The sequence below is a fragment of the Populus euphratica genome, unplaced genomic scaffold, assembly GCF_000495115.2.
Source record: "Populus euphratica unplaced genomic scaffold, PopEup_1.0 scaffold910.1, whole genome shotgun sequence".
Classification (NCBI taxonomy): domain Eukaryota; kingdom Viridiplantae; phylum Streptophyta; class Magnoliopsida; order Malpighiales; family Salicaceae; genus Populus; species Populus euphratica.
In genome coordinates this window covers 47,684-66,641 of record NW_011500774.1, presented here as the reverse complement: position 1 = coordinate 66,641, position 18,958 = coordinate 47,684, and the positions used below count along the sequence as shown (strand labels likewise).

The window sequence follows — 18,958 nt, the reverse complement described above, 5'->3', positions numbered from 1 at the left end:
GCTAGTGGCTTATCAAATAAAAAATCAAAAATAAAATGTGAAAAATATTAAAACACTCCTCATATGTTTAAAATTTTTATAATAATTTGTTTATAATAATAAAGATATGTTTGCTTGGGTTGGACAACAATATGTGATGTCAAACTCAGGTGCGTGAGTCTACAAGCCCAAGAACGCAAGTCTAGCAGATATGTTTGATCTTAATGTCAAATGTCTAACAATTATATCATTCTCTAACGTCAAATCTCAAAAAACCCAAATAGACCATTCTGACCTTAATAATTTTTTTTTAATGTTAAATATATCTCATGAAAAAAATAATCTCATCCCTAGTTGCATGCTCAGCAAGTTTTTTTGGTAAGGATAATTACATCATTATACTGCTGCAATCCTTAATAATATATGTTTTAGTGAACATTGAAAACCCCACACCAACCCAGGCGAGCGGGTCTAGCCTAAGCGCCTAGAATTTGGCAGAGATATTTAACCCCAGTGCCAACTATCTAGCTGCCATATCATTCCCCGGTGCCAGACTCTAAAAACTATGAACAAACCATTTTATCCTCAACCATTCTTTTAATGTTAAATGTATTTAATGGAAAAGATAACTCCACTCCTGTCTGCATGTCTAGCAAGTTTTTTTTTTTGTAATGACAACCATGTCATTGCACTATTTCAATACACAATAACCTGTATTTTGATAAATAGTAAAAGGATGAATAGTGAAAACTCAATGCTATTTAACTTTTGTTATAATAAATTTTTTTGATACTGGTCGAAAATAGGAGATATATTGATTTCATTGAAAAGAAACAAATCAAAAACTTTTTTTTAAAAAAAATCTGGACTAAAGACCATCTGTGATGAATAAATGCCAGGGAATAAAAATACATTCTTTCAAAACGTTTATCTCTAATTATCCCTTCTCCCTTCTAATGCTTTGTTTTTTTGCTTTTTTTTTTTTTTAAAAAAAACGCTCTCAGTTATTAAGTCAGTTTATATCCCACACAAGGAAACTTTTTGTTCTTTACAGATCTGGATTTTCAGCAAAGCACCGAGGCAATAATTTAATTCTGCAAGTCAGGGACACCACCAATAGATGACCTTTTTACCGACTCGATAACCAATTAATTTACATGAGAACCATGAATTTATAAAATAAATGATAGGCAGGTGAGGGTGGATAAAGCATATGCAGTAGCATTAAAAAACATTTAAACACCAAAAAAAAAAAAAAACCCTAAATTTGTTTCCTTGGCTTCACAGAGTTGAACTTGCCTATAAATTCCATTAATTTAGATCAGTAATAACATTTAATAAAGCTAAGTCATTTCAATTTGAATTTCTTTAGAAATGTTGAGAAGAAAAACACAGTGACGCTGTAAGGAATCACCTATATGTATCCGCCACAAACATTAATCAAATCAGTTGAAGCAGCGAAGATTGACAAAAGTACTGTTACCATAGTCTTTAATCTATAATAAAAACCTAAAAACCAAAAAAATATATATATCTGCTTTTTGATATTTTTCAAAAAAGTGTTTTTGTTTTTTAAAATCATTCACGGAAAGAAATAAACGCAGAAATTTTTTTCACTGCACGGTGAGAAAGATCATATCATGCATGAGGGTGGGCAATGCATCATGAAATAAGAAAAAACTTAAACAGATATATAATTATAAAAAATCCATGAATGACAGGGGCTACTGACAATTACAGTTTATGGCCAGGGCTCCCTTACAACTTCCTTCGTATGGTGAAAACAGCCGCAGGGACACCATAAACAATAGTAGTTACAGATTCAAGTCGACACCATAGTTGTGCATTCTCGAAGGCTTTACTGCAACAAGCAACAAATCAATTGACTCGGTTGTCATAAGAATAAACTCTCCGTGGTCATTTTATGTGGGATTTGAATGTAGTTAAAGGGTTTACTTCTTGCTTGATGCCATTACACCATCCTGTTCAAAGGGATTCCTTCATTTTGGTGAACAACCCGTTCCACCGGGGAGATCATCTGTGGCATTGTCATCCCTCCAGAAACAATGATCTCTGCATTTAAACAACAATAAAGAAATAAGCCTGCATCAGAAAACTTGTAAAAACAAGACTAACATTTCATACATTCCCTTTTCCACAATGCAAGTCAAAACTTTCAACAATAAGCCCCATTTGAAACTGAAGTCCAGATGCATGATATTTTCTCAAGTGTCTACTAAACAATCCTTAATGAACTTTCTTACCAAGATGTAGTTAGAAGTTGCTTGCCTAAGTTCAGGGTAGTATATGACTCGATAGAGTCTTGTGTTACAAACTTATGAAAATATGAAACATTGGAATGCACACTAGTAAATAAATAAGACCATGCTTTGTGTACCTTTACCCCCCTAATATCATTCCCGTGCTCTTTTATATGCAAATCGGATCTAAGTCACAGTTCTTTATTTCTTCCTACATTCAGTGACTTCGGAATTTAAGTGCAATAAAGGATGTGATCCATTCATAACTAAAGCACGGAGCTCTTATCCTTGACCATGTCTCTAGTGATCCTTATTTGCAAATTGCAAGTGAAGTTCTAACACTTGAATAAATCGAAAAAAATAAAATAAAAATATCAAATTGCATGAAAAAAGAACCAAGGAATAATAAATTAGAATAAGACTGAAAGTTTAGTAAAGTATGGTTTTGCTGAGATGATTTTATCTGTACTTGTCGGACTACACTGCATTTGAACTCAGAAAAGCAGGCAAAGAGGACAGCATCAATAATTGAAGGTTCAAGCACAGCATAAAAACTTCCATTATTCATAAATTTAAAGGTAGATTTTTAACATGATTTGGGGCTTAGAATCATGTTCTGAATAATTTAATGACGACAGATGATCTATAAAAGTAAAAAATGCAAAAACAAAAATAAGAAACAAAACAATGATATGCTGTCTTACAAATTCAAGCTTCCCAGCAAACAAAAGTCCATGTTTCCTAAGCAACATGATAGATATGGCTATTTCATAATACCACACGTACCTATTCCTTCTCGAATTGACAGATTTGGTCTTATAATGTCCTTGGAATTCACCAGGAATACATCACCAATATATAGATGGTTTGTAGGAACAAAAACACTACACAACTCTTCATCTTCATTATCTCTCTGAAGTCAATAACCAAGAGAGTCAAAGTTCAAGAACTCAGAATGATTCTTGGTATGAAGAAAAAGAATGTTCTCTTGAGATACTCACACAAAAGGAAAAAAGATTCTTTTGCAATATAAGTTCATCACCATAAAGCAAATACCTGGAGGATTACTGTTGATGTGATGAAACCAAAAGCATATTCACCTACACGAGGATGATGAATGATTGCCACCTCTTTGAAAGCTGTGGTATTCTGATCTGTAGAGATTATAGGTTCGATGTCAGTGTCAACTGTCAAGACACCTCACACCTAGTAAGCATAACTTCAATAAAAATGATCATGGTGATGGCATCTAGACAACTGCAAAAATAGCAGAAAATAACATGCTCCGAGACCAACATTTCTTAGACAAAAACATATCTTCATCCATGCTGCACATCCATAGTGACATAGTCACGAGGGACCAAAGACATCAATCTTCAACACTTAAGTTCAATTCCTAATGCAGTATTCCACAAGACTTAGATTCCAGATTGAACGAGAACTGGAAACATGACTGATTTAAATCAACATCACACCCTATGCAGCATATGACAATGTCTTTAAATTTTAGACAATTCAAAATTTGCATACAAAAATGTTATCCCATATAGCATCAAACTCCAAGCACAGCCAGTAGCGATCCAAACCAAGCCCGAAATTATGTTGATATTATATATGATAAATTCTAACATAATGAAAATATTAATTTCAGTGACCAATGTTAGATCACGACTTCCAAAGCATGACTGCTGCATAAAGCAACTCCTGCTTTCTAGCTGACACAACGGAAAAATTGATGTCTTTTTCCAAGTGCAGGAGTGTCGAAGTAATAAATAACCCGGTAAGACCGGGGTCGAACCACATGGAGGTTAATTATACATATTATAAGTAACAATAATACAACAACAACAACAACAACAACAACAACAACAACAATAATAATAGTAACAACAACAACAATAATAATAATAATAATAATAATAATAATAATAATAGTAGTAGTAGTAGTAGTAATACTAATACTAATAATAATAATAATAATAAAGAAAGAAAAGAAGAAGAAAAAGATGAGAACTTGGAGATAGAATATCAGTGTAAAGATTAAACAACAATAACAATAAATGTCAAGGTTAGAGGTTCCACTAATAGTATGTCAAACAAGTATAGTATAAACTCTTATTATTCAATTGGAAACCACACACAAAGGAGGTTCCAATCAGATTATAGATTGTTAACATGATTACATTAGTTATCTTATTCGATTAATGCTAGTACTTGTAAATCTCGTCAAGCATTCATGATTATAACTTATGTTAACAACAAATCAAGTTCCTTTCATAGCTCAGGTGTCGGTTATACCATACAGTATGAACTATGAAAGTGTCAAGCATTTGTTGTACCAAGTGTTATACAACATAAATCAAGATTAGTCATTTAACAAGCAAAGTATTAAAGAGTGAATAAGATAACAAATACAAAACATGTTAGTATCAAACATTAAAGTCCATTTTGAGTTTACACTATACTTATTCTTACACCATTAATGTACCCTTTTCACCTTGACATAATAAACTTAGCTAGACATAATAAAAGAAAAAAAAATAAACAAAATAAGAACATAAATAAGATAAAAGTTAGTTAAGTAAATGAAAGGAAATGAAAGGCATAAACTTGATATTAATGAAAGCAAAGCATAAACATTACAAAAAATACAAAGAGAGAAAGCAAAAATATGATCTTGATCTAGAAACCAAGATGCCTAAATGCATGGCAAATGCCTCCTTTTATAGGCCAAAATTGGGAACTATTGATTTGATGACTAATTGATGAGTGGGTGGCCAACTCTTGACTTGGTGACAATCCTTATCTTCTCTTGTCTACCCAAAACATCATTGATAACGTCAAAATTGGAGCCACTTAAAACATAAAAGTTGTAGGCAATTATCTCAGCTTTCTTGTGTAAAACATTCAGCTTATTTGGACTTCTAGAACTCCAGATATGGCCAAAATACTAAACAGTGCCCGAGCTGGAGGACAGATTCGGGCTTCTTTGTTGTTGCTACAATTTGGACTTGAAAATGACCTTTTTAGATCTTGGGCTCCACATGAAAGTTGTAGGCCTATGTCTTACCTTTCCATCCATATAAATTAGACCTAAATCTGAGATCTATAGCTCTAGATATGACCCAATTATCGAACAATGTTCCGATTTGGATTGCATCGACATGTCTTTTCTAATTTTGGTCATCTCTTTGCCCTTGCAATTTAAGTTGTTAAAGTCATCAATCAATCCTTTCATTTATGTGATAGGCCTGCATTTAAAATGAACATTTACCACAAATTAAAGGTATCTTATATTATTAGATATATTATTATAAAACATGCTTTAGTTAAGGAGTTATTAATACTTCAAGTGCAAAATGATGATATAAAACCATGATAAAAATGCACTTTTAAGTACTAATCACTAGCCAACAAGGTGCAGTTGGAACTAATTTTTCATTGCCAGATCCCCTTATGCAATCAAAAATAGAATGTTTATCATAACCTGAAGAAATTGCAGCACTAATTTGTTTGGAGGCTGAAAATAAATGCTTCACAAAGGGCATTCGCTTTATAAACCATTCCCCAAGCCAGAAGATGGTGGAACCTATCCATGATGAAAAAAAAACACCAACAAAGAACACAAACACTAGAGATGTGACAAATCCAAGTCCTGCATCATTGAACAGATTTTTTGAGATAAATCATTGCACATTTTAACAAACAATAATTTTCTGTAACCAAATGAGACCCAAAAAGTGTTTGAAGAAAAAACATCTGAAACACAATAATCATCCAGAGTAATAAAATATGTGTGAAGAAGAATGCATTTAATGATCCATCAGACATGCAGATCCAAATGGTGCTTAACGTTCCAAAAAAGTTTATCAATACTGGATACCTTAGCACACGGAAAAAACAAATTTCAAGCTTATCTTTTGAAGCCTTGGTTTTCTCCTTGGTTCTTGTAGGGTTTGGGTTGCACATATTTTCAGGTGATCTCTTGCAAATTTTTTTAATACTCCAATAGTCAGATGAGATCGAAACAGTGCAAAAATGTTCACTGAAAAACTTCTTATTAGCTTTTCTTATTCAAAGTAAAGGAATATTTATTTTTCACAATAATTCTTTGCCAATGTTGTACCAAGAGCAGCACACCACCTTAAAGGCAGTCAGGCAACCAGGCTCTCTATGCACTAGGCCATTGGCAAAATGATTGAAAACCAGCTATATAGCTTCAATATCTTGTTTTAGTTTAGTGGTTTGAGTAGGTTAGAATTCTTCAATTCTAGTTACTATTATTTACTTTCCTTCTATTACTAGGGTTTTGATGCCTATTTAAGATTACTTTTTTTATATTTTATACAGACTTATTGATAATTGAATTGAACAGTGATATTTGAATTTTGCACTCTCTTTCTCTTCTCTATTTTTCTTTTGTTTATCCTTTTTTGTTAGGGAGTTCTTTTTCTCTGCATTACTTCTATGTCTTTCTTCTATTTAATACCTCTTCTACTGTAATTTCTACTCCTTTCTACATTCTCTATAAAACTAACCCTATCCTACATCAATTTTGGTATTGATTTTGCATTTGTCTTCTTTGTTTAATTTATAAATTTCTCATCAAACCTTTCAGTTAGAATAACAAAAAACATAATTGCACAAAAAAAACATTGCATTATTCAATTTAGTCATTTAGTAGCCTTTCATTGGAATATCTTGAGCTTTTACTTTGGTTTATGGTAACTAACAAAGTATTGGAAAAAAAAAAACTCATTAGGCTATGGAGGATATACCACGTAAAATGGAAAGCGGCATAGCTGACTTAGTTGATAATTCCAGAAAATCCTAACACTACTTGCCAACTAGGGAAACAACCTCTTGAATCGATTAGTATAACACACATTAGCATAGTGCCTAACACTAGCATTGTTGACCACGGTCCTTTATCCAGAGCTCCCATTCTCCAAGCACAAAGTGTTTCAATTAACAATCCACAAAACTCGGAAAGAAACATTGCCACACATAATTCTACTTTGAGTCAATAATAGGAAACTTCTTTTAGAGAATATCATGGTGCAAACTCGTTTGTTGGCAATTACTATCATGTTCCTCCTCAATCAACTACTAGGCATCAAACTAGGTATTCTTATAGGGGTTTTGGACATTTTGAGAATGAGGGTGGGAGGTATCAAAGGCAACAGAGACCTCAAGTTCCTTACTTGAGAGGAATTCATATAGGTTGCCAAGACAACCTTTTGTTGAGACATATGACTTCTAAAAAGGTCAAGGTAGACGCCAAGTCCTATGAAGGCAAGTTGGACCCCAATGCTTTTCTAAATTGGTTAGGAGAGAAGGAAATTGTTTTAGTATGGCAAGACATGGTTAGTAAGTTAAGGTAAGTTTACCAAAATAATGTTTGCCAAATGATACCAGAAGAGAGTTGAAAGAGAATTAGAGAGATTAGATGAAGAACTAATCACAACTTGGCTAGAGATGAAACAAAGTTGAAGGAAAACTACCTTTTCTCCCATCTTGAAAGACAAATGCTTGAACAACTTTCAACTTTGAATCAACTGTCTTCAAGTGTAACTCAATGCATGGATAATTTTGATAATCTAATATTGAGATGTGACCTTCATGAAGGGTTATTAACACTTGTTTCAAGATTCGTTAATGGATTAAGACAAAATGTAAAAGGAAGTCAAAATGTAAGCTCCGGATAGCTTAGAAAAAGCCTTAATAAACAGCTTTAGAATATGAACATTATTTTAGGTCTTTGAATCAATCAGAAGTAAAAGAGTCCCAGATTTCAAAATCTTCAACATTTAATAAGCCATTTGATACTAATCAAACTATTCTAGTTAATGGATTAAAGTTAATAAAGCTTTTGGTTTTCCTCAAAATGGTTCTAATAATAATGAGTGCTTTAAACTATCTTGCTTTTCATTGTCCTCAACATACTTTAACTCTTGAACATGAAAGATTGAAGTCCATTGAGGAAAATATTAATAAAGTAGTTCACCTTTTAACACCTAGTGAGGCATGTGAGGAAGTCAAAGATGCTCAATTTAATGTTATAAGAAGTCTATTTTCTTTACACATGGGTGGAAATAAAAAAGCGTGGTGTAGTGTGTTGCCTATAGATGTTGCTCATTAGATGCTCGGTCATCCTTGAATTTGGTATGGATTCAATTCATCATAGTAGAGAAACTACCTATAACTTTTAGTATAATGGAAAAGGAACAGTGTCCTTAAGTTAAGAAGATCTAAAGAGAAAGAAAAGACTTTCATGTGGTTATTCTTTCTATATTTAGCATTAGATTTTTCTCTTTAGGACTTTATTGGTTCCTATTATCATGGTCTTGCTCTATGTGCTACCAATAGACACTTGGTTGAATAAAGCTAATTGTTCATTTTTCATTGAAATGCACTTTGTGCCTTCAAGGTTTGATATCAGTGGCTATACCAAGTATTACACTCCCCATTTCTTGCCTCAACCTTCACATTATTTGTTCATACAAGTCTAATATGTCTTTGCTTAATTTTCCATCTATGAACACATTATCACTATTTTCAATATGGAGAATTGTTTTTATCAAGGTATCGTCAGGACTCTTGCCCTATAAGCTTGATGTTTCAGGTGGATCTGCTTGGAGTGAGACCAATTCATGTAGCTTCCACTTTGTGATTATGCATGCTTTCACTATTCAGAGGAGGGCAATGATAGGGAACTAGCTATATGGCTTTGATATATTGTTTATTATTGTAGTGTGAATCATTTTATTTTAATTGTTTTGAGCCAGTTAGATTTCTCTTCTATTCTTTTATTTACTTTTATCCTTTAAAAAGGATGCTGTTAGAATTTTGGTGTCTATTCAAGCGAACCTCTTCTATGATTTATGCAAACTTATTGATAATTGAATTGAACATCAATTTTCAACTTGTGCTACTCGCTTCTCTACATAAATAACCTAAGAAGAAATTTATCTAATTTCAACTGCTCAAGCTTTAAGAGCACAAAGGCCTATGGTGTTCTAATCTTCATCAACATTTACTGCATCATCACTGTCAATTATGTCTGCTCTCCTCAATCATTGGATGTGCTCACTGAGTGTTCTGCCCCTTTCTGCCTATTCTCTTCTAGATAAAAAAAAATCTCTTTAATTAAATTTAGTTTCCAAGTATCTAGATTCTTTTGATTTAAAACCTCACCTCATCACATAAGTTATACTAGGCTATATTGGAAACTAGAAAATTTTAAGCATTCACATGCTAAGGCATCCAAGGTGCTCAGGTTGTGCCTTATGTAGCCTCTTAGAAGTCAGGCATGTGCCTCACATGTTTCAGATAAGATTTTTCTATGCTTCAAAACAACTAAAAAGAGTGCACAAAGTTTAGGTGTTTCAGTAAATCACCTACTCCATAACCACTTCACTTAAGAAAAGCCTAGAAACACAAAGTGCAAATACTAGTTACACCCCAGAAATCTCTCTATATAAAATTGCAAAATCTCCTTGCAAAGCTTCGCTAAAAGCTCTCAACAAAGCCATAGAGGCATTGCTCACTACATAACCCAAATAAAGTCAAACTACTACCACTTAATACAAGCAACAACAACGACAACCATTAATAAATTGTACCAAAGACACACGTGTAACAAGTGCACAAGGAAGACTGAATTAGCTAGAGTTATGCTTATACCAAAAATAAACAGCCACATGTTGTTTGATTAAAAACAGGTAACATAATTGATCTAGATATTATATGATTGATCAATAGATTGGCACGCTCCACAAGACATTATATCCAATATTGTTCCATTAGTCAGTAATCATGCCACCTAAAAATAGGGTAAAAACATCATCACTATGATTGATGAATAATTAGTACAAGCAACTGACTAAGGCTAATTATATAGCCATGTAGAATCTGTAAGCCAATTGCCAATTCTATCGCCAATTTGGCAGTCTTAATTAGATTGTAAACCAAGATGGTTAATCATTGTTTAACTCCTTTAAGCAATAAAGAGATGCATATGGACAGAGTCATAACTCTTCCATACACTTTGCCATCATTCTCAATGTTGCTGCCTTTTTCAATTTCAGGAGGATTCAATGGCATTTCTAGACATGGGTAGATTTCTTCCATATTCTTTTAGGTTTTGTGGAGTTTAAGAAGAGTCTAAGACATGGTTTGGTAAATCAAGTATAACTTTTAATCTAATTGTTGGATCGAGCTGTAATTTTGATAGAAGATTTCGAAAGCCTTGTTTCTTGTTGGGTTAAAATCTCAAGATGAACAAAGATCAAAAGGCTTTCAAATAAGGCTTAAAAGTCATTGTGCATGATTGTCTTTATTTACCTTATTGCATTTGGATTCATTTCCTATTTAGATTAGGACTTTTAATTTAATTAGCACTTTACTATTTAGAAATTCTGATGCAAGATGGATTCTATTAGGTGAATCAAGCATAAATTTTAATCAAACCATTGAATCGAACTACAATTTTGATAAAAAAAAATTATGAAGGCCGTATTCCTTATTGGGTTAAAATCCCAAGATGAAAGGAGATTGAAAACGCCTTCAAATACGACTCAGAGGTTACAGTGCAAGATTGTCTTTATTTACCTTATTGTGTTTGGATTATGTTTTCTATTTAAATTAGGACTTTTGATCTGATTAGTAATTTACTATTTAGAAATCCTAATGCTAGATGGATTCTATTGGTTATGAAAGTTTTAATTAGAAATCATTTCCTATAAAGGATCTTAGTTTTAATTGAGAATCATTTCCTATAAAGAATTTTAGAACTAATACAACTAAGGATACATGATTTATTTTGAGATTGAAGACTATTATACAGATTTTATAAAATACTATAGAGTTTTCTCTAAATTTCTCTATAGTTTAGGCTTGTAACCTTATAGCTTAAGAACCCTAAGTTTTATCCACACTATATGACGTGTCAATTGGTATTTGAGCAAGTTGATCTATTTAATGGAAAGAGACAATAGCAACTTGCTCTTTAATGTAGGAGTGGAGGCCATCTAAGGTGCTGTGTTGGCTTGAGAGCAGAAACTAGATCATTAAGAATAGAGGTTTGATCGTTTAAAGCAAACCATAGCAGATCTAGCTCAGCTAATGGATAACCCAAACAAAGATTATGAAGAAAAGAGAAACTTTCTTGGAGACTTAACTCGATATCGGCCAAACCCCAAACTTTTTCTTGAATTTGATGAGATTTCATTTTATGATAGAGATTTTTTAAGAACAGATTTTTTAAGTGATTGGTTGAGTTGGAAGCTTATTTTTATTTTAACAAGATTCCTCATCATCAAAAGGTAGAACTTATCATATATAAACTTTTTTATGGTGCTGGAGAATGGTGGTTTGAATTTCTAGACATTAGAACTCATATTGGTATACCTTTAATTTCATCTTGGTAAGATTTGAGACAATAATTAATTTTAGATTTTATACAAGATGATTATGAAGAGATTTTATATTGGATAGATAAGCAAATAGATTATTATTATTTGCCTTGTATTCAACTTTCTTAAAAAGCAATGAGAAAAAAGATGGGGGGTTTAGTGGAAGCAAAATTTCAAAGTTATATAATCATGTTGAAGATAATGTGATAAAAGAGGATGCTAACAAACCGTTTCAATCTTTTAACCTTAAGTTGAAGAAGCCACTGGCAAATAATGATCTTTCAATCATAGGTGAAAATCTTGCATATAAGGACATAGAAGATATAATAATTTCTAGCAATTTTCCATATTATTATCTTGGTGTTCCTTTACATATAATGGTCAAAGTATTGGAAATCATAGATGATGATGAACTCAAGTTTGCAGTAAAAGAATGTGGGAATGAACTACAAGTGGACTTCATAGGAATGGGAAATCAAACATTAGATATGGATTTTTCTTTCACATATACATATCATAAATTAGATTTTGAAGTTCACAGATCAAAGACATGCAACTTTAGGAATAAACTAGCTTTAATGTTATATTCAAAGTATCTTTTCCTTTGCAGTGATCAAGTTCAATTTATGATAGATAACTTGAGGGCGAGTTTTTTTGAAGTAGAGGGGGATTGAAGTAGGGAAATTTCTTTAATATTCTTGGCATAATAATGTCTATTGCATTATTTCATTAACAATTATGATTTTTAGGTATGGAGGAGTTTAAGAAAAGTCCAAGACACAATTTGATAAATCAAGCATAACTTTTTTAATCTGACAGTTGGATTGAGTCACAACTAAAAATTTTGAAGGTCCTATTTCTTATTGGGTTACACTCTCATAATGATCAGGGATCGAAAAAACCTTCAAATAAGGCTCAGAAGTTACTATGCATGATTGTCTTTATTTACCTTATTGTATTTGGATTATTTTTCCTATTTAGATTAGGACTTTTGATTTAATTAGTAATTTACTATTTAGAAATCATAATGCTAGATGGGTTATATTAGTTAGGTAAATTTTAATTAAAAATCCTTTTCTATAAAGAATTTTTAGTTTTAATTGGGAATCCTTTCCTATAAGGGATTTTAGAATTAATATAAATAAGGATGTCTGATTTATTTTGAGATTGAAGACTATTATTCAGATTTTATAAAACACCATGGAGTTTTCTCTAAATTTTTCGACATCTTAAATTTGTAACCTTAAGGCTTGAGAACCCTAACTTTTATCCATGTTATACACTATATCAATTCTACACCTTCAACTTAACATCACGTATAGACCTTTCGAGGAATTAATGGTATAGTTAAATGGTCATACTTATTATAGCCAAACTCTAGTCATCCATCAGAGGCTCCTCCTGAAGGATCGTCTTTTTATCAGCAAATAAACCTATCTACTGTTGATTTAAGAGTCATCTAGTTAGAAATGAAGAACACAACAAACACAACTTACTATAATAACATTGTGATAATCAATAGAACCATGCAAGCCATAGTCGACCAGCTCAATTAGATTAAGCATCAATCTCCCATGCAAACACATGGGGGGCAAGCATAAGGACACCTTCCACTAAAAAGGTTTCCATGGGAAGCAATGAGGATTCCCAACCATATACCGGGTACCGTATGCTTACACATCAAACACAACCACAAATCCAACAACTATAGAGTACAATCACATATGATGTACCACCTACCCGCAAATATATAGATAGTCTTAAACTAATTATATAACTGAACCACCTTATTTACAACCAACTCAACCTATAATTAGGTAGTTCAGTGCCCACGAGTTTTTTAGCAAGACAATCCCAATCTTCCTATACCTCGACGGGGCTTGTTGTCTACTAGCAAGTAAGGGAACATACTTAGTTGGCTGCTTAAACAAGGTCATAATTGCTCATTCAATGGTTAACTCAAACTCTAATGAGGAGTTTAAGGAAGTTGAACAACAACTAATATCAACCACGAAACTTAGAGAGGAAAAAACACTTGAGATTGTTGCATTAAAAAAGTCCATATAGGCTAACAAGCCTATTCCTAAAGAAACAAGAGAACAAAGTGGCTAGTGAAAATAAAGAATAATCAAGAGAACAAAGTGGCTAGTGAAAATAAAGAATAATCAGATCCTTTCTCCAAGGTAACAGCAATGGTTGCTCCAAAATCAAGAGTACTTCTTGGTAAAGGAGAAATACAGTAGACTAGGTTTGATCGACCACTGACACGACGAAAAGATTAATGTCTTCTCCCAAGTGCAGGAGTGTCGAAGTAATAAATAACCCGGCAAGACCGGGGTCGAACCACATGGAGGTTAATTGTACAAATTATAAATAACAATAATACAACAACAATAACAATAACAATAATAATAATAATAATAATAATAATAATAGTAATACTAATAATACTAATACTAATAATAATAATAATACTAATAATAATAGTAGTAGTAATAATAGTAGTAGTAGTAGTAATAGTAGTAGTAATAACAATAATAATAATAAAGAAAGAGAAGAAGAAGAAGATGATGAGAACTTGGAGATGGAAAATTAATGTAAGGATTAAACATTAATAATAACAAATGTCAAGGTTAGAGGTTCCACTAATGGTATATCAAACAAGTATAGTATAAACTCTTATTATTGAATTGGAAACCACACACAAAGGAGGTTCCAATCAGATTATATATTGTTAACATGATTACATTAGTCATCTTATTCAATTAATGCTAATACTTGTAAATCTCGTCAAGCATTCATGATTAAAAACTTATGTTAACAACAAATCAAGTTCCTTTCATAGCTCAGGTGTCGGTTATACCATACATTATGGGCTATGAAGGTGCCAAGCATTTGTTGTACCAAGTGTTATACAACATAAATCAAGATTAGTCATTTAACAAGCAAAGTATGAAAGAGAGAACAAGATAACAAATACAAAACATGTTAGTATCAAACATTAAAGTCCATATTAAGTTTACACTATGCTTATTCTTACACCATTAGTGTAACCTTTTCACCTTGACATAATAAACTTAGTTAAACATAATAAAAGAAAGAAAAATAAATAAACAAAACAAGAACATAAACAAGATAATAGTTAACTAAGTAAAGGAAAGGAAATCGAAGGCATAAACTTGATATTAATGAAAGCAAAGCATAAACAATACAAAAAAATACAAAGAGAGAAAGCAAAAGCATGATCTTGATCTGGAGACCAAGATGCCTAAATGCATGGCAAATGCCTCCTTTCATAGGCCAAAATTGGGAACTATTGATTTGATGACTAATTGATAAGTGGGTGGCCAACTTTTGACTTGGTGACAATCCTTATCTTCTCTTGTCTGCCAAAAACGTCATTAATAACATCCAAATTGGAGCCAGTTGCAAACATGAAAGTTGTAGGCAATTGTCTCAGCTTTCTTTTGTAAAACATTCAGCTCATTTGGACTTCTAGAACTCCAGATATGGCCAAAATACTGAACCATGCTCGGGCTGGAAGACAGATTCGGGCTTCTTTGTTGTTGCTACAATTTGGACTTGAAAATGACCTTTTTCGATCTTGGGCTCCATATGAAAGTTGTAGGCCTATGTCTTACCTTTCCATCCATATAAATTGGAACTAAATCTGAGATATATAGCTCCAGATATGACCCGATTACCGAACAGTGTTCCGGTTTGGATTGCACCGACATCTCTTTTCTAAGTTTGGCCATCTCTTTATCCTTGCAATTTAAGTTCTTAAAGTCATCAATCAATCCTTTCATTTATGTGATAGACCTGCATTTAAAATGAATATTTACCACAAATTAAAGGTATCTTATATTATTAGATATATTATTATAAAACATGCTTTAGTTAAGGAGTTATTGATACTTCAAGTGCAAAATGATGATATAAAACCATGATAAAAATGCACTTTTAAGTACTAATCAACCACAACAAAAATTAGAGCTAATCACTAATGTTGCTACTGGTAAGTGTATATCAATCATGGTAAAGCAAAATTATTAACACAAGAAATCATGATAAACCTTTTTGTGAGGCATATATGTGTCCTAGTTGTCATAAAATACTACCCAAGGAAGAAGAATTTGAGAGTAATGCTAAATAGAGATTGGAAAGGAACAAGAGCCTAAGACCTTTAGGCCTAAAAAAGCATCTTGATAAAGAATGCTATAAGCATCAACAATGACAAAAGTCATCAAAACTCAATGATGAGGATGACAGGTTGGCAAGTAATTGCCAGCATCTCCTAGACCTGGAAAGAAGGTGGTGATAAGGTCAGCTAACCAAGACGTTGCTCAAAAGGGTGTAATGTCTAAACACACTAGTGAAAAAGAATGATGATAAACCATACACCTTACTAGGAGAATAGGTTTTGGGATAAGAAGAGACTAATCCTTTAGTTAATTATCAACAACAACAAACACATGTTAGAATACTAGCACGTGAAGGTGATGATCAACCATAAATACAATCATTACAAGACAAGATTAAACCTAATCCAATATAAAAATAGGCTAACAACATTGTGCGATCAATTTATCAATTGATTTGATCAAAAAAGGCAAGTTAATATTCCTTTATTTATCCTAAATAAAGAAATATGGAGGCATTATTTATACCAAAAATAAACAATCACATGTCATTTGATTAAGAATATGTGGCATAATTTTTCCGTGCAGTTGGTTTGCTTGCTTAGTGGTCGCTGGTCGGGTTTGTTTGCTCTGTTGCTGTTTCATTCAGTCTTGAAAGCTGCTTTTCAGTTTTTGATTGTGCCCAATTCAGGCGCTTGCTCTGGATATTGCCGTCCTTTGCTGGATTGGCTGGTGCTCTTCATGCTATGGCTGGATGCCTCTTTGTTGGCTTGGGTTTGTTTTTCTGTTCAACTTAGCGGGAGCATGTTCCCCTAAGCTTTCGGGTTTTTTGCTCTGTATGAGGGCTGTTCATGCTTTTGTTCTTAGTCCCTCTTGTTTAGGGGATCCTGTTTGCAGGGAGTATGTTCCCTTTACTGTTGTTTGTAATTTTCTGCTGGTTTCCAGCTTGTATCGCAAGCTTGCCTTCCGAGTTGTTGCTCTGCATGAGGGTTGTTCATGTTTTTGTTCTTAGTTCCCCTTGTTTAAGGGATCCTGTTTTCTTGTTTAGGGAGTTTGTTTCCTTTGATGATGCTTGTATTGTTCTGCTGGTTTCCAACTTGTATCGCAAGCTTGCCTTGCTTTTTTTTTTTTTATCTATATAATTCTTACATTTGATCAAAAAAAAAAATGTGGCATAATTAATCTAGAAATTATTTGATTAATCAACAAGTTATAACCCAACATTAAACCAGAATACATAACATGTGGGTTTTCATCTGGCTAGGCATATAATTAATTTAATTCAAGTGTACTACCAATCCAATTTAAGACATATTTCCATCACGGTAAAGCAAATCTTAAAGCATGAGAGGTTGGAGAACTTTTTCGCTAAGATGTTCCACTAAAACAACGGAAGGAGATGTGAAGTTAGCAACTAAAATTAGCAAGTCTCCCCATATTTTATAACAAAATCCAATGACCACTAAACTAATATGTTCCAACTTTAGATACTATGAAGTTGTTCAGAATAATTGTCTTGAACTTTGTGTTTCTAGACTCGGGTCATAACAATAAACCATATAATACTAATTCCAGCAAATCAAAATTAGTCAATATGGACCATTGAATTAATGAACTGGATACAATGCATTACTCTTGCATCAAAACATTAAAATGAAGAAGTGACATTATGTTGAGACCATGAAACCATATCTTCTTTATTGAGAAATTTTCATATATTTCTTCCCAACATCCACCATTTTTTTTCTTTCAACTTTAAAAGCTTATTTTAAATTTCCTGGTAAACAAAGTAAACTGGTTGTATTTATCCACAAATAAAGATGAGAGAACACAACAGTTGATATATAATTAGAAAAGGTGGAAGTTCCAGAAGTCAAAAGCATAAGAAAAGCAACATTTTAAGCTTACCAAATATGTCAATGCCAAGCTGTGCATCTATTGGACTAAAGAAACCATCAACAAATGGAATAAGCCACCATGTAATAAAGAATGTCATAGCTATGGGAAAAGTACTACACTGCAATTTCACAATGCATCATATTCTTAGGCTGAAAAGTCAGAAATATTTTTGGAATGAATAAGGCATAGCTATGCATATTACCATCCCGTAATGAACTTCTTGGAGACACAGCTTTGTAGGACAAAACAGTAGACCTGGAAAATTGGAGGAATGAAATTGCAATGAAGCTTGGAGATTTATTTACTTAAATAAACCTCAGCAATGAAGCTTGGAGATTTCCATGGATTTAAATATGTAAACAAGCTTAAACATCTTGTGAATATATGTATGTGCAGGGAATTGTGTTGTTTCATAGATTAAGTCCCTTTGGATGTGTAGATGAATTTCAAATCGCATCTGAGAGGTTCGGAACTTGGAGTATTTCTACAAGGAGGCACTATTGCCAGGAAATGATATAGTTTCTGCCACAGTCTGTTTAGTTGACACATCAAATCAGCACTCTAGGTGGCTAATGCAAGCCAACAGACATCTCTCTAGCAACACCACTTCACTACCCAAATTCCCAAAAGAAGCAAATGTGTGTAAGTTGCTGCAATTTTATCAATGTCGGGGAAGCGCGAAATTGACAAACAGCAGCAGTCAAGCACTGTATTTTCTGCAGCGCAGTGCAAAGGCATTGCTGCTTATGATCATCTGTAGCGGTTACTAGAAGTGATATTGGGTTGGTCGGTAAAGTCTTTAAAGCAAGAAAATATTCAATATTAAAGATGGTTGATTAGTACTTAAAAGTGCATTTTTATCAAGATTTTATATCATCATTTTGCATTTGAAGTATCAATAACTCCTTAACTAAAACATGTTTTATAATAATATATCTAATAATATAAGTTACCTATAATTTATGGTAAATATCTATTTTAAATGCAGGTCTATCACATAAATGAAAGGATTGATTGATGAATTTAAGAATTGAAATGGAAAGGACAAAGAGATGGCCAAACTTAGAAAAAAGATGTCGGTGCAATCCAAACCGGAACACTGTTTGGTAATTGGATCATATCTGGAGTTGTAGATCTCAGATTTAGGTCTACTTTATATGGATGGAAAGGTAAGACATAGCCCTACAACTTTCATATGGAGCCCAAGATTTAGAAATGCCATTTTCAAGTTCAAATTGGAGCAACAACAAAGTTCTCATCA

At 32.8% G+C, this 18,958-nt stretch overlaps 1 protein-coding gene across 1 annotated transcript; it reads right to left on the bottom strand.

Annotated features, from left to right (window-relative positions):
• Nucleotides 1-1,649: 1,649 nt before the first annotated feature.
• Nucleotides 1,650-18,013, bottom strand: LOC105116339 (uncharacterized). Its single transcript, XM_011013655.1, has 6 exons — nucleotides 17,900-18,013; nucleotides 17,707-17,815; nucleotides 5,728-5,895; nucleotides 3,297-3,394; nucleotides 3,027-3,153; nucleotides 1,650-2,052 (listed from the first exon to the last, which is right to left on the bottom strand). Exons 1-6 carry the CDS (start codon nucleotides 17,900-17,902, stop codon nucleotides 1,952-1,954), a joined length of 606 nt encoding a protein of 201 aa, XP_011011957.1. The 5' UTR covers nucleotides 17,903-18,013; the 3' UTR covers nucleotides 1,650-1,951.
• Between the last annotated feature and the right edge of the window lie 945 nt (nucleotides 18,014-18,958).